We start from the raw sequence: 16095 nt of genomic DNA on the forward strand, positions 1-16095 counted from the left end.
CAGCCCAGCTGCCCAATCAGGTCGGGCCTGAAGGGTCTTCCACCTGTCATCCGTTCTCTGTGATTGTCTGGCTTTTTAGCTGTCTCTCTGCCAGTTCTAGCTTGCCTAAAGTGGTGGGCTTTTTCTCTTTTTCTCTTTTTCTAAGGTCATGTATCCTGATCTTTGCTGCCCTACCTTGGATCTTATCTTTAACCATCCGTTTGCCTAGCCCCTTTGTCTTAAACCTTCTTGGGATTCTGACCACAGACTGTGACCTTACGATGCCTTTGTCTCATCCCTCTGTTTATGATGAGCTCTCCTTGTATCTGACCCCAGACCTCTTGACTACCCTTAAGGGGGTTTTACACATAGCGATATCGCTAGCAATATCGTTATAACGTCACCGATTTTGTGACGTGCTAGCGATATCGCTGTGTGTGATACTTACCTCCGACCGGCTCCCCCGCTGTCCATCGCTGATCGCGCGAGATCGGCCGGCTCCATTTCTCGTCAGCCGCTTCCTGCTGGGCTTCCTGAGGTGCCGGCGAGCGACGTGTGGAGGCGGGTGGGAGGACGTTTTCATCGCCGCATCTGAAAGGTAAGTAACGACCGCTGTATCGCTGCTGCATCGCTGTGAGATCTGCCTGTTTGGCAGCTCACTAGCGATCACTTAGCGATGCACCAGCGATCCTGACCACGTCATATCGTGGTCGGGATCGCTGGTGCATCGCTAAATGTAAAAGGGCCTTTACTCAGCATTACATATCACCTATTCTCAGAATACTTTATAATTGTAAGTTTGAAGAAGACCTACACCTGGAGCTCACATGGATCTCTAGGACAAGAGTTAGTCTGAATGGAAAAATGGTCACACATGTGCTATGCAGATCCATTCATTTCTAAGGGACCAGTGGAAACGATGCTATACTTAGCCGTTTTTGACCAACCCTACAGACATTAAAAGGAGAAGTATGTTGTGTTGGGTCATGCTGTGGAGCAGAATGTGTGCACTGGGATGCCCAGATTTGGTGATTGCGGGTGTCCCAGGAGTTAGGCTCTAACAATCATATTTATCAAATATTTTGTTGATTGGCAATAAATGTGTTTTTATTTTCTTGTGGGATAATCTCTTTAGCAGACTACTGCAGAACCAATCATGTAATGCCTAGTACAGTGACAGAGACGGCAGTTCACCACTCTGCTTCAAAGAATGCCAAAGATGGAAGATGTAAACTGCCCCTTCAGGACCTACATTATGAGGGACACAGTATATCAGTTTCTTTTCTAGAATGTTCCTTCAACTCTTCAAATGCCCCTTTATATTTGCAAACCTATGACTCAATAATTTCCAGAAGAAACTCATGTTATATTAAAAGGAAGGCAAGGTGGTTTTATAACAAGTCATCTGTAACAGGAATAAATGTAACAAACCTGTTTCCATTCTTTTTGTTCGTTGACTGTTAAGTCTGGGGTCATTTCAGGTAAGTGAAGACTGGAATCCAAGAAATGTCTGTCCACAATGGCCCCATTTCTGCAACCTTCTTGCAATCCACCAGTCTGCTGATAAGAATCTGAGAACATTTGTGTAGAGAAGCATTTATCAGGGCTAACCTCCATCGATTGAAGATCCTGTAAATCTGCATGCATGTTTAGAAGCTTTATAGCTACTATGTCTACATGCAACTCATTACCTTTATGTATTAGATTGTTACTTTCTGGATCTGGTCTTGGAGGTTTCAAAGCGGATTTATACTACAAAATCAACACAAAAGTGTAGAAAATGAAAAAGACAGTCAGAAACATGCAGCGGCCTACACAGAGAGTGAATATTCTGCGATATAGATAAAATAAAGGTCAGAATAAGACTCCCATTATGTATTCAGCCATCCTGAGCAGAAGGAATAAGTCCATCTCTGCCCTTTTCATGCCTCTTCGCACTTTCCTGCCTACTTGTCAGCTATCTAGACAGTCCTTTCGGAGCAACAAGCCATGTAAGGGTTCTCACTACTCAAGGGTAAAAACTATAGCTAGGGTTGGGGTTCCTCTATTCAGCAGCATCATAGCTGCCCATATTAATTGTTTGCACTTTGGACGAAGATCGTGGTGTGTCTACATTGGATGGGGAGATGGGGGCAGTGTACGGAGCCTTGTAGTAGGCCTGTGATAGTAGGAAATTTATGATATCACTTATGAGGACAAAATCAGGAGTAGAAGGTGATTCACAGGGGCAATGTATGCTACAGTATATGTCTTCATAATTTATACAATGCATATATTATTTCTTGGCTTACAAAATACACTGCACATGTTGAAATGTACTCTAAAATGAGGCATGAAAGGGGCTTTACTCAAGCACTACTGAGACAACCAAATGGTTTTACAAAATATCGCCTGTGTACAATCCAGCTAACTGAAGTAACGGCAGCAAAAATACTTCTACTGCTTGAAAATGTATCTGCTGATTAATCAGATCCCCAGCTAAAAATGACAAAATAAGAACAAGACCTTTATGATACCCTGTAAAACTTTATTAAAATATACCAGTCTGGAATTTTCTATATTTCTAAAAATCCCTCAGCTAAATAACATTTTCAGCATGTAAATGTGCATGGAGTAGTCTTCAAAACAAGAGTTGAGAAACACCAGCAATGTGAAGAGGCATATTTTTCAGGCAAACTCTACATTAAATCTGCCTAAAAAGTGCTAAAAAATGCTATAAATAATTAAAATATACACAGCAATGTCAAAATGACTTGCTGTGCAAATGTTCAGTCTATCTGAGCTTTCTTTAACCACATCCAGCTTTGAAAGTCATGATGTTGTAAGAGGAGGGCAGGACGTCAGTCGCAGCCGAGGACACCGGGGCTCTGGTGTCCTGACATCCTTCCACAGAAAAACCATCAGCTTCTACCGCTGTAACTGTTCTTGTTGCTGGTCCACGGTCAGGGATTCCACTGCAGTGCGACCCAGCTCATGCACACTTGTTTCCAGTGCATGTAGATGAAATAACGAACACAGATACCGGTTCTGATGCAAAGTTAACGCTTTTACTTTCTTCTATAACGGTCTTGGACACATCAGTTACATCACAGTCCACACAGCATTCCTCCTCCTCTTTCCCTTTCTTACTTTCTTCAGCCTCACGTACATTATGGAGTAGTAGCGCCCTTGGTGGTACCACAGCTTCACTACTGTAGGACCTCAGTACATAGGGGATTCAGCTCATCCGTTTCGCCCCAGACTTGCCAGTTTAAGCCCTATTGAGAATATGCTAAATCATGAAGATTCTGCTCCCTGCACAACTTTTGGACCACGTTTCCTTCTCTGTTCCTGCTGCTGACGTGATCTGTAACTTCCCCGGGTGCTCCGGCCTTATCCAGCACCTGTCTGATTGTGCCCGTGCTTCTTCACTTAAACAATGCTGCGTAGCTGCTATGTTGTATTGGGCTTAGAGCCCTTGTGGACTTGTCGGGCGTGCTCGCCCTTCTGACTAATTCCTACAACCTACACTAGCTTTACCCATAGCCGCTCCTCCTACAATTAACTATGTGTGTGCTCTTACTAAACCATCTAGAAACTTCCTACAGCTATACCTAACAAGGCCCACTAGTGTACCCTGTTGTGAACTCATTTTCTGGTCTACCAGTTGTGAGTTCTCCTTCTGGGCTCCCTCTGGTGGTAACAGGAGGTAGTGAGGTTGATTTAATTAGTAGAGATCTGCCACCTGATGATGAGGATAACGATTGGATTTCTGGAATCTCAGACTGGATTTAAGACAGCTGACGCCCTATTCTGGTGCTGGTGATTCCTTCTGGCTTTTCAGGTCTTGGTTTTCAGCTCTGTTCCAGTCATCTCAAGCTAAGTGTTTCTGCTAATGTTCACACTTGATTTTGTTGGTCTATTCAGTTTTTTGTGTGGTCAGCCAGCCCCGGCTGGAGCTGTGCTGAATTTCCACTCTTATTTATCTGTATTTGCCAATTTGTTTTTTGTCCCTTATTAGATTGGCCTCTTTTTTGCTCTGTCTCAGAATATTTCAGAGTGCTGATATAGTGGGAGAAGTCTAGTGATTTCAGGGTTAATTTTGTTATCAGAAGTGTTGGACATTATTTTTGTAGGGTTTTTTGGGCAGATTGCAGACAGTGTCTTTCCTTTCCTATCCTTTCTAGTTAGTTTGGGCCCCATCATTTGCTCAGCCTATTTTCCTGCCTGTGTTTGTGTTTTCATCTTGTTTCACCATCAATACATGTGTGGGGGCTGTCTATTCAATGGGGTCTGCTCTGGGGCAGTTAGTTTTCCCCTTTTCTTGCTTTAGGCTTATTTAGTCCTCCGGCTGTGACGAGGTGTCTAGATTCATCGTAGGAACGCTCCACGGCTGCTGCTAGTTGTGTGGTTAGGATCAGGGGTCTGCAATCTGCATAGTTACCAACCTCTCTGGTTTTCTGTGACTTAGCTTGTTTAGTTTTCCTTCTCGGTGACCCATTCATAACAGAATCACCAGCCATACCACAGAGTCTAGGGTGCTAGAAAGCAGGAAAAAATTGTTTAAAAAAAAAAAAAGTGTCAGAATTTTTTTTTTATGTATTTTTTCCTCTTTTTCTCTGGGGCCGTGGGAGGATTTTTTTTCCTAATGGATATTAAGCAATTGTCTGATCGTGTGGAGCAACTTGCTGAAGTGCAGGGAATTTCCACCTGCCTCATTCAGTCACATGCTGCTGAACCTAAGATCCCTACTCCTGATGTGTTTTCTGAGGATCGGTTTAAATTTTTGAATTTTAAGAATAATTGTAAATTATTTCTTGCCTTGAAGCCTAACTCATCGGGGAGTTCTGCGCAGCAGGTTAAAATTGTCATCTCCTTGCTGCGCGGTGATCCCCAGGATTGGGCTTTTTCTCTGACACCTGAAAATCCTGTTCTGACTAATGTGGATGCATTTTTTCAAGCCTTGGGGTTGTATGATGAACCTAATGCTGTTGATCAAGCTGAGAGAACCCTGTTGGCATTAAACCAGGGTCAGGATTCTGCAGCGTTATACTGTCAAAAATTCCGAAAGTGGGCGGTCCTTACTACATGGAATGATAGTGCTTTGGCAGCTCTCTTTCGGATGGGTTTATCAGAGACCATAAAAGATGTTAAGGTGGGATTTCCTGTTCCCCCTGGTCTGGATGATTCTATGTCATTAGCCATTCAAGTTGATCGGCGTTTACGTGAACGTAAAACTACACGGGAGGCGCTGCCACCTTTTGAACAAACGTCTGAACCTATGCAATGTGATGGGGTTTTGTCTAGGGCGCAACGTCAGGAGTTTAGAAGGCGTAATAAGCTGTGCTTTTTCTGTGGAGATGCCTCTCATACTATTTCTGTCTGCCCTAAACGAGAGAAACGTTTTGCACACACATTTGCTGTGGGCAGTATACAACCTAAGTTCCTTTTGGCAATTACTCTGATCTGCTCCTTATCCACGTTTTCCACTAAGACTTTTGTGGATTCAGGAGCAGCTTTGAATCTGATGGATTTGGACTTTGCTAAATGTTGTGGTTTTTCCATGACGCCTCTGCGGATGCCTATTCCTTTGAGGGGTATTGATGCTACTCCTTTTGCGGAGAATAAACCTCAGTTTTGGACCCAGGTGATAATGCGAGTTGCCCCAGACCACCAAGAAAATTGTAAATTATTGGTGCTGCATAATTTGCATGATACTATTGTTCTGGGTTTTCCCTGCTTGCAAACTCATAATCCAGTTTTGGATTGGAAATCTGGGTCTGTGGTGAGTTGGGGTTGTCAGTGTGTTCTTAGGGACGCTCCGGTTTTCTCCACCTCTCCTCAGTCTCATGATATTCCTAATTATCTGGCCGATTTTTCTGATGTATTTAGTGAGAGTAAGTCTGCATCTTTGCCTCCTCATAGGAGTTATGACTGTGCAATTGAGTTGATGCCTGGGTGTAAATTTCCCAAGGGTCGGCTTTTCAACTTATCAGTACCCGAACATGATGCTATGCGATCCTATATTAAGAAGTCGTTAGAGAAGGGTCATATTAGACCATCCTCCTCACCTTTAGGTGCTGGGTTTTTTTTTGTGGCCAAGAAAGATGGTTCATTAAGACCGTGTATTGACTATCGTTCCCTTAACAAGATGACGGTTAAATATCAGTACCCGTTACCTCTGATGTCTAATTTATTCTCCAGAGTTAAGAGTGCCTGCTGGTTTACTAAGCTTGACCTCAGGGGGGCGTATAATCTTATTCGCATCAAGCACGGGGATGAATGGAAGACGGCGTTTAATACTCCGGACTGACATTTTGAGTACTTGGTGATGCCTTTTGGGCTCACTAATGCCCCTTCTGTCTTCCAGTCCTTTATGAATGATATTTTCCGAGACTTTGTGGATAAGTTTTTGATCATCTATCTGGATGATATTTTGATCTTTTCTAGTGATTGGGATTCTCATGTGGAACATGCCCGGACTGTGTACTGGATTTTGAGGGAGAATTCCTTGTTTGTTAAGGGATCGAAATGCCTCTTTGGTGTACAGAGGATTTCATTTTTGGGATTTATCTTGTCTCCGTCGACTATTGAAATGGACCCGGCCAAGGTACAGGCCATTTATGATTGGGCTCAGCCTACTTCTTTGAAGGCTCTCCAGAAGTTTTCGGGTTTTGCTAATTTATATCATTAATTGAAAGGTAATTTTTCTGGTATTGTCAAACCACTGACTGATCTGACCAAGAAGGGCGCTGATGTGCTGAATTGGTCTCCTGAGGCTGTCTCAGCATTTCAGGAGCTTAAGCGAAGATTTACTTCAGCTCCAGTTTTACAGCAACCTGATGTCTCACTTCCATTTCAGGTGGAGGTAGATGCTTCTGAGATTGGTGCAGGAGCTGTTTTGTCCCAAAAAGACCCTGTGACTTCTAAGATGAATCCCTGTGCCTTCTTTTCTCGAAAGTTCTCCCCATCTGAACGCAACTATGACGTGGGGAATCGGGAATTGTTGGCCATGAAACGGGCAATGGAGGAGTGGAGACATTGGTTGGAGGGAGCTAGACATCAAGTTGTGGTCCTCACCGATCACAAGAATTTGATTTATCTGGAGTCGGCCAAACGCTTGAATCCTAGACAGGCTAGATGGGCCTTGTTTTTCACGCGTTTTAATTTTGTGGTCTCTTTTCTTCCGGGCACTAAGAATGTTAAGGCAGACGCCCTTTCTAGGAGTTTCTTTGCTGATTCTCTTAATGTGACCGAGCCTACTACCATCCTAGGTGAGGGGGTAGTTCTTTCTGCCATATCGCCCAATTTGAGACGAGCCCTGGAGGAATTTAAAGAGGATAAACCTGAGCGTTGCCCTATGGGAAAATTGTATGTTCCTGACCAGTGGAGAAAGAGAGTGATGTCTGAAGTTCATTGCTCCGCATTGGCTGGTCATCCAGGTATTTTTGGTACCAGAGATTTGGTTGGTTTTTTTGGTGGCCTGCCTTATCTCGTGATGTCAGGAATTTTGTACAGTCCAATGGGACTTGTTCTCGGTCTAAACCCTGTTTTCATTCTAGTGGGTTGCTGATGCCCCTGCCGGTGCCCAAGAGGCCATGGACCCATATCTCAATGGATTTTATTTCTGATCTTCCTGTCTCTCAGAGAATGACTGTTATCTGGGTGATTTGTGATAGATTTTCGAAGATGGTCCATCTTGTACCACTCGCAAAGTTGCCATCTTCCGCTGAGTTGGTGCCCTTGTTTTTACAACAGGTGGTTCGGTTACATGGGATTCCTGAGAACATTGTGTCGGACAGAGGAGTCCAGTTTGTTTCCACATTCTGGAAAGCCTTTTGTTCCATTCTGGGAATTCAGTTATCCTTCTCCTCCGCGTTTCATCCCCAGACCAATCGGCAGACTGAGCGAACAAACCAGACCTTGGAGTCTTATTTAAGATGTTTTATATCTGCTGATCAGGATGATTGGGTCTCATTTTTGCCCTTGGCCGAATTCACGCTGAACAATAGAGCTAGTTCTGCCACTTTGCTGTCACCCTTTTTCTGTAATTTTGGGTTTGATCCTCGATTCTCTTCAGTAGAGTTGAGCGAAACGGGTCGAAAAATTCCAAAAGTCGCCGACTTTTGGCAAAGTCGGGTTTCATGAAACGAAACCCGACCCTAGGATGAGGTCGGCCACGAGGTCGGCGACTTACGCGCCAAAGTCGCGTTTCAAAAGTTTGTTTTGCGCTCTTTTTCAGCCAATCAGGATCCACGGACACTGTGGGCAACGTGATGACATAGGCAGGGGTCACCACCATCTTTCAGAAGGGCATGCAAGTGATTGGCTTGCTTTGGTGGGCGTCACAGGGGTTATAAAAGGGCGTGCACGCCGACCGCCATCTTACTTCTGCCGATCTTAGCATAGGGAGAGGTTGCTGCTGCTGATTCTGTAGGGAGAGCGTTAGGCAGGGAAGAAGAAAAAAAACCTGCTTCTGCTGCTAGCGATTTTGCCTGTACAACACACCAGTCACTGTGTGTGCAGTGCAAGGGGAGGCTATATTGTGGTGGATCAGCGGTGTTGGTTGTTAGGCTGCCTTCTAAGGCTTCCTGACAGCTGCATTGCTGTTTACCCACTGCTCTGCAAACTGCTTTTTTAAAAGCAATTCCAATTTTTTTTTTGTCCTGCTGAGGTACTGAGCGTGCATTTTTTCACACCATACAGCGGTATACGCTCCTCACACAGTACCGTGTAACGGCTGTTATCACAGCCACAGTGAAGCTATCTGTGTGTCACTCTGTGAGAATAAGTAGAGGACATGTTCCGTTCTTACAGACCTGCACCTACTAGTTTTGTCTAGCTTGCAAACAGTTAAATATATTTGCTGTTTGATCACATTCAAAACTATAGAGAGACAGCGTGTGTCAGTCCGTATACTTAAAAAACACGGAGCTTGACAATTTTACGTACACCGGACAGCCGTGTACGTGCACGCTCCTTTCAGTACCGTGTAACGGCTGTTATCACGGCCACAGTGAAGCTCTCTGTGTGTCACTGTGGAAGGATAAGTGGAGGACTTGTTCCGTTCTTACAGACCTACACTCTAGGGAGATTCCTATTCTGCCCAATTCTACATACATCTTGTAGTTTGTGATACACTAGCCAATTTCTGTCTGTGACATAGCGCTCTGATATTCAGTGGGCCTCACACAATCCAAAAGTGTCCAGTGTCCACTAGTGTGTGCAGAAATTCAAAATCTCCCTTATCCTGTAGTCACTTTTTTCACACCTGTGCCATCGAGCCTGTGACATAGCGCTGTGATATTCATTGGGCCTCACACAATCCATAAGTGTCCAGTGTCCACAAGTGTGTGCAGAAATTCAAAATCTCTGTGATCCTGTAGTCACTTTTTTCACACCTGTGCCATCGAGCCTGTGACATAGCGCTCTGATATTCAGTGGGCCTCACACAATCCATAAGTGTCCAGTGTCCACAAGTGTATGCAGAAATTCAAAATCTCTGTGATCCTGTAGCCACTTTTTTCACACCTGTGCCATCGAGCCTGTGACATAGCGCTCTGATATTCAGTGGGCCTCACACAATCCAAAAGTGTCCAGTGTCCACTAGTGTGTGCAGAAATTCAAAATCTCCCTTATCCTGTAGTCACTTTTTTCACACCTGTGCCATCGAGCCTGTGACATAGCGCTCTGATATTCAGTGGGCCTCACACAATCCCAAAGTGTCCAGTGTCCACTAGTGTGTGCAGAAATTCAAAATCTCTGTGATCCTGTAGTCACTTTTTTCACACCTGTGCCATCGAGCCTGTGACATAGCGCTCTGATATTCAGTGGGCCTCACACAATCCAAAAGTGTCCAGTGTCCACTAGTGTGTGCAGAAATTCAAAATCTCCCTTATCCTGTAGTCACTTTTTTCACACCTGTGCCATCGAGCCTGTGACATAGCGCTCTGATATTCAGTGGGCCTTACACAATCCAAAAGTGTCCAGTGTCCACTAGTGTGTGCAGAAATTCAAAATCTCCCTTATCCTGTAGTCACTTTTTTCACACCTGTGCCATCGAGCCTGTGACATAGCGCTGTGATATTCAGTGGGCCTCACACAATCCATAAGTGTCCAGTGTCCACAAGTGTGTGCAGAAATTCAAAATCTCCCCTGTCCTATAGACACCTTGTACCTTGTTTTACATTACTGTATAGTTTGTTGGATTTTGTCTACATTTCTACAAAAAATGAGGAAGGATGGTGGAAGAGGCTGTGGAATTGGGCGGGGGTTGGCAGCTGGTAATGATGGTGTTGGTGATGGATCTGATGGTAGTGGCAAGAGCAAAATAGGACCGAATGCAGGAGGTGTTGAGCCTGCGTCATCGTCTGGCTCCATAAGGCTTCGAAGGCTTAGTTTTCTAGGAGTTGGCAAACCGCTTTTAAAGTCAGAGCATCAGGAAAAAGTTTTGTCTTACATTACTGACTCAGCCTCCAGCTCTATCTCCTCCTCTTCTGAAGTTGTAAAAAGTAAAAGCACTGAGTCGTCATTGGAGGCTCATGTTCATGAACCACACCTTTCCTTGTGTCCTTCACCCCAACCAAGATTGAAGGATGACGCAGGCCATACTACTGATTACTCCATGGAGCTGTTTTCACATACCATGCCTGGATTATCAAGTGAAATGGTGAATTACCCAGGCCAAGATGAATCTGACATGGAGTGCACTGATGCACAGCCGCTGATAGATGATTCTGCTGGTACATTCACCCAGAGCACTACATTGTCCTCGCAGTGTACAGAGCCAGATTCTGACCCTGATGAGACTCAGGTGCCCCTTCCCGCACACTATACCACCATACACGGAGACACAGAGGAAGGTGCACATGACATTGAAGAGGAGGTGATGGATGACCCAGTTGTTGACCCAGATTGGCATCCATTGGGGGAAGAGGGTGCTGCTTCCAATAGCTCAGATGAGGAGTAGAGTTGAGCGACTTTTGTTTTTTTATGGTCGAGTTTCGTTTCGTGAAACCCGACTTTTCCAAAAGTCGGGTCGAGCAAGATCGGCCGATTATAGGGAAAAGTCGGGGTCGTCCCGAAACACGAAACCCAATGTAAGTCAATGGGGAATAAAAGTCGGCAGTGAGAGGAGGACAGGAAACACACCTACAGTGCTCATTTGAATGCCAAAATGCATCAATTCTTCTTACTTAAGCTGGTCAACCTTAATTAACTTCATAATACAAGTTACGCACTGAAAAATGGGGGTTATTTGGCTAAAGTTGTGGGGGGGTAGGGCTGGCTCCAGGTTTTCATGTGCCCTGGGCGAAAGAGCGCCCCTTTAACACAATACCACAACTCATCATGCTCCGATACGGCAGAGAAATAGCGGTATAGTACAATGAAAAATACTTCACTTTTTACATCTCATGACGAGGCCCATCTATTTCTCCATGCAGAATCATTGGTCCCATATAATGTTTGAAACAGTATATGATGAGCTCCACATAATGCTACAGTATATGTTGGTCCCCATGGATGAAGCTCCACTGTCTTATGGGCCCAAATAATGCTCCAAACATAATGGGCCCCATTTCTAATGCTCTAGTGTATAATGGGCCCTGTAAATGCTGCTCCAGTGTCTGATGTCCACCTTTGGAATGTTCCAGTGTATGGTTGGCCCCATCTATCATTCTCCAGAGTATAGTGCTCCCCAAAAATTGCTGTCCCAACATTGAAAACAATGAAATAAGTCTCCTCGCTAGGGAATCCCTGTATTAGTCTGGACTCCTCGTCGTCCCCATCTTCCATCTCACTGCACAGTACTTCAACCTTGCAAGTGCTGTGATCCTGAGCAAGCAGGGGGGGCCCACTCGTTGGCGACGGCACTGGCACAGGGCCCCTGATAGTACGGTGGTGTGTCTGATGGCGGGTGGGCCGAACCTGCACTTTCATCTGCAGCTTCCTCTTTGTCACCGTGTAAGATGGAACTGTATATGGGAAGGGTAACCTGAGTTTCATCAGGGTCAGATTCAGGCCGGGTAGCGTGCGAGGGGAATGTAGTGGTCTGGGTCAATGTACCAGCAGATTCATCCAGCAGTGGCTGGGCATCAGTGCACTTGTGTCGCCCCCAGGAGTACGGTCGCCACAGTGGCATTACCTTCCTCCTAGGGAGTGTGATGTCATGCTTGGGAGCAACGAAGGATCTCTCTAGCAGGTTAACTGATTGGGCGGCGTTATTCCCACGAGTCATGACCCTCCAAACAGCGTTCATGAAGGCAAAGTGTTTGTTTTACGTGGGCAGTATGGTTGCAAAGTTGAACCTTAAAGGAATGTCCAGAAGGGCACCACCAGGAGTGGAGCCTACGGCGTAATTTGACTCAACACGGGCAACCTCAACCATGCCAGCTACAGAACAGATGCACACATTGCAAGCTTAATTCAGTTAACGAACGAGACTCCGTCATGCCCCACGGTCCGAGTCAGGCTTACTAGAGGGACACGTGAGGCTCTGGCACATGAGATTGGCCAATAACTGGTGTCATGCCCTTACATGTCCGTGGCTGCATGTGCGCTACACTGAAAAGGCCAGCGTTTGTCGCTTACAGGTGCAGATAACCCGCTGAACAACGTTAGTGATGGGGATTACTGATTACAATTATTACTCGCGAACGATGATTTCCCAGTAAGTGCAGGTCAACCGCAGTTCCGGAATTAGGCCTAACCGTCATTCCTGAAAAAAATGAAAAACTTACGTGTGCAAACCACAGGTGCTGTAGCTTGCTTAACAGCTCGCCAGCCGTTCTCACGCCCAGCATGGGTTACACGTGATTGCACAAAGGTGAGAAAGGGTACCGTATCCCCGGATAACATGTATGGATAGCGTACACATTCAAAAGATATGTCTATACATCAGGAGGCAGGCTCAGACGGTGTAAGGCCCAGTATGGCTTGCAAGTGATTGCACAAAGGTGAGAAAGGGTACCGTATCCCCGGATAACATGTATGGATAGCGTACACATTCAAAAGATATGTCTATACATCAGGAGGCAGGCTCAGACGGTGTAAGGACCAGTATGGCTTGCACGTGATTGCACAAAGGTGAGAAAGGGTACCGTATCCCCGGATAACATGTATGGATAGCGTACACATTCAAAAGATATGCCTATACATCAGGAGGCAGGCTCAGACGGTGTAAGGCCCAGTATGGCTTGCAAGTGATTGCACAAAGGTGAGAAAGGGTACCGTATCCCCGGATAACATGTATGGATAGCGTACACATTCAAAAGATATGTCTATACATCAGGAGGCAGGCTCAGATGGTGTAAGGCCCAGTATGGCTTGCAAGTGATTGCACAAAGGTGAGAAAGGGTACCGTATTCCCGGATAACATGTATGGATAGCGTACACATTCAATAGATATGTCTATACATCAGGAGGCAGGCTCAGACGGTGTTAGGCCCAGTATGGTTTGCAAGTAATTGCACAAAGGTGAGAAAGGGTACCGTATCCCCGGATAACATGTATGGATAGCGTACACATTCAAAAGATATGTCTATACATCAGGAGGCAGGCTCAGACGGTGTCAGGCACAGTATGGATTTGACGGCCCAGACTACACAGCGGAGGAGCAGGGAGAGGTAAAGATTGCAAATGCTGGGGCCCTGCCCAAGCAAGGGGGGCCCACTCGTGGGCGTCGGTACTGGCTCTCGGCCCCTCACTGGTGCACCACCACCGTCAGAGACACTTGATTGCACTATGAGGGACCCTGTGCCAGTGCCCGCGCCCAAGAGTCGGCCTACCCACCTGTCCAGGGCAACGGCACTCGCACGGTGTCGTGCGCTAGGTGGTGACCCCGGCCATGGGGGGGGGAGGCAGCACAGTTAGGGAGTTTTAGAAAGTGGCATATGTTGATGTTGGACATTCAGCTGATGCAAAAGGCGAAATAGGTCAAGTCCCAGGAAGAGGTGGACCAAAGCAAGCCATTTTTCTGTCACCCTATGTGTCATCAGGGGAAGGTGGGACAAAATCCTTGGAAACCCATGCATGGTTCATTTTAATGAAGGTTAGATCATCCACATTTTGGGTTGACAGACGGGTCCTTTTTTCTGTCAGGATTGATCCAGCTGCACTGAAGACTCCTTCCGATAGCACACTTGCAGCTGGGCAAGCGAGCTCCTGTAAGGCATATTGTGCCAATTCAGGCCAGGTGTCAAGTTTAGCAGCCCAATAGTCAAAGGGGAATGACCTGTGTGGGAGAACATCGATATGGGAGGAAAAGTAGTTTGTAACCATAGTTGACAACTGCTGTCTCCTGTCACTTTCCATCGATGCTGTATTACCAGTTGTGTGAGCGGTACTTGAAAAATCAGTGCACAACATTGTCATGAAACCCCTGTCTCCAACGCCACTTCTGCTGTGTGCACCATGAACACCTCTGCCAAGCTGCCCCCGGCCCGTACGGCTCGTGTGAGAACCATCACCGCTGCTGTGTGCTGGGAACGCCTCAAGCAACCGATTTACCAGAGTTGCTTGTTTATTAGCCAATATTAGGTCAAGGTTCTCCTGTGGCATGATGTTTTGTAATTTGCCTTTATAGCATGGATCCAGGATGCTGGCCAACCAGTAGTCGTCATCGTTCATCATTTTGGCAATGCGGGGGTCCCTTTTTAGGATCCGCAAGGCATAATCTGACATGTGGGCCAATGTTCCCGGTGTCAATGATGCACTGCGAGTGCTGGTTGGAGGAGCACTTTCTGGCAAATCCACATCCCTCCAGTTACGGACAAACCCTGTACCAGACCTTGCCACGCCAACATTTTCACTTGCCCCACGAGATGCATCTTCCTCCCCTAAGTAATCATCCCCATCATCATCCTCCTCTTCTTCCTCCAACTCGTCCAGGAGAGGTCCCTGAGCAGACAATGGCTGAATGTCATCAAGGATTCCCTCCACCTCTTCCTCCTCGTCAACATTGGCTGCAGACGCCTGCTCCTTAAGGTGCGTCAAAGTTTGCATGAGCAGATGCATAAGTGGGATGCTCATGCTTAGGATGGCGTCGTCTGCGCTTACCAGCCGTGTGCATTCCTCAAAACACTGAAGGACTTTACAGAGGTCTTTCAGCTTCGACCACTGCACACCTGTCAACTCCATGTCTGCTCTCAAAGTGCCTGGCCGTGTATCCTCCCACAAATGCATTATGGCCTGCCTCTGCTCGCACAGTCGCTCCACCATGTGCAGGGTGGAGTTCCACCTTGTTGCAATGTCGATAATGAGGCGGTGGTTGGGAAGGTGGAGCAATCGCTGCAGCTTCTGCATACGAACGGAGTGTACAGGCGACCGGCGGATGTGCACGCACAGTCTTTGCACCTTATGGAGCAGGGCTGTTAACTCCGGATAATTTTTGAGGAAGCACTGCACCACCAGGTTCAAGGTGTGAGCCAAGCAAGGTATGTGGCTGAGTTTTGAAAGGGCTATGGCTGCCACAAAATTACGGCCGTTATCACTAACTACCTTGCCTGCCTCAAGATGTACACTGCCCAGCCATGACTCAGTTTGTCGCTTCAAGTACTTGGCGGTGTGTCTGTCGCCCAAACACGTCATCTGCAACACAGCCTGCTGACGCTTTCCACTAGCTGCTCGATAGGGGGACACCTCGTGTGCAACAGTGGCAGCTGCAGATGGAGTGCTCGTACGACTGCGCTCTGTGGACGAGCTTTCGCTTCTGGAGGAGGAGGAGGGTGGAACGCCTACAGCCAACTGTTTCCTATACCGTGGGCTAGGCAGCACTGTCCCACCACCGCTGTCCCCTGTGGACCCTGCATCCACCACATTAACCCAGTGCGCAGTGATGGACACGTAACGGCCCTGGCCATGCCGACTGGACCATGCATCAGTTGTGAGGTGCACTTTTCCACTCACTGACTGCTTGAGTGCATGGACAATGCGGTCTTTTACATGATGGTGGAGGGCTGGGATGGCTTTGCGAGAGAAGTGGCGACTGGGTAGGTCATAGCGTGGTACTGCATAGGCCATGAGTTCGCGGAAAGCTGCGCTTTCCACCAACCGATAGGGCATCATCTCAAGCGAGATTAGTTTGGCAATGTGGGCGTTCAAACCCAGTGTACGCGGATGAGAGACTGAGTACTTTCT

General features: G+C 46.5%; 1 protein-coding gene across 1 annotated transcript in view; it reads right to left on the reverse strand.

Moving 5' to 3' along the window:
* The window catches only part of PPEF1 (protein phosphatase with EF-hand domain 1), a 112938-nt gene that overhangs the window by 19747 nt on the left and 77096 nt on the right, over positions 1-16095 (reverse strand). Inside the window, exon 10 of the mRNA XM_073566068.1 lies at positions 1411-1731. Coding sequence (XP_073422169.1) covers positions 1411-1731 — 321 coding nt within the window. The remainder of the gene's footprint in view (positions 1-1410; positions 1732-16095) is intronic.

Source organism: Dendrobates tinctorius, unplaced genomic scaffold, assembly GCF_039654945.1.
Source record: "Dendrobates tinctorius isolate UK_male_01 unplaced genomic scaffold, ASM3965494v1 ptg000016l, whole genome shotgun sequence".
In the NCBI taxonomy this organism is placed as follows: domain Eukaryota; kingdom Metazoa; phylum Chordata; class Amphibia; order Anura; family Dendrobatidae; genus Dendrobates; species Dendrobates tinctorius.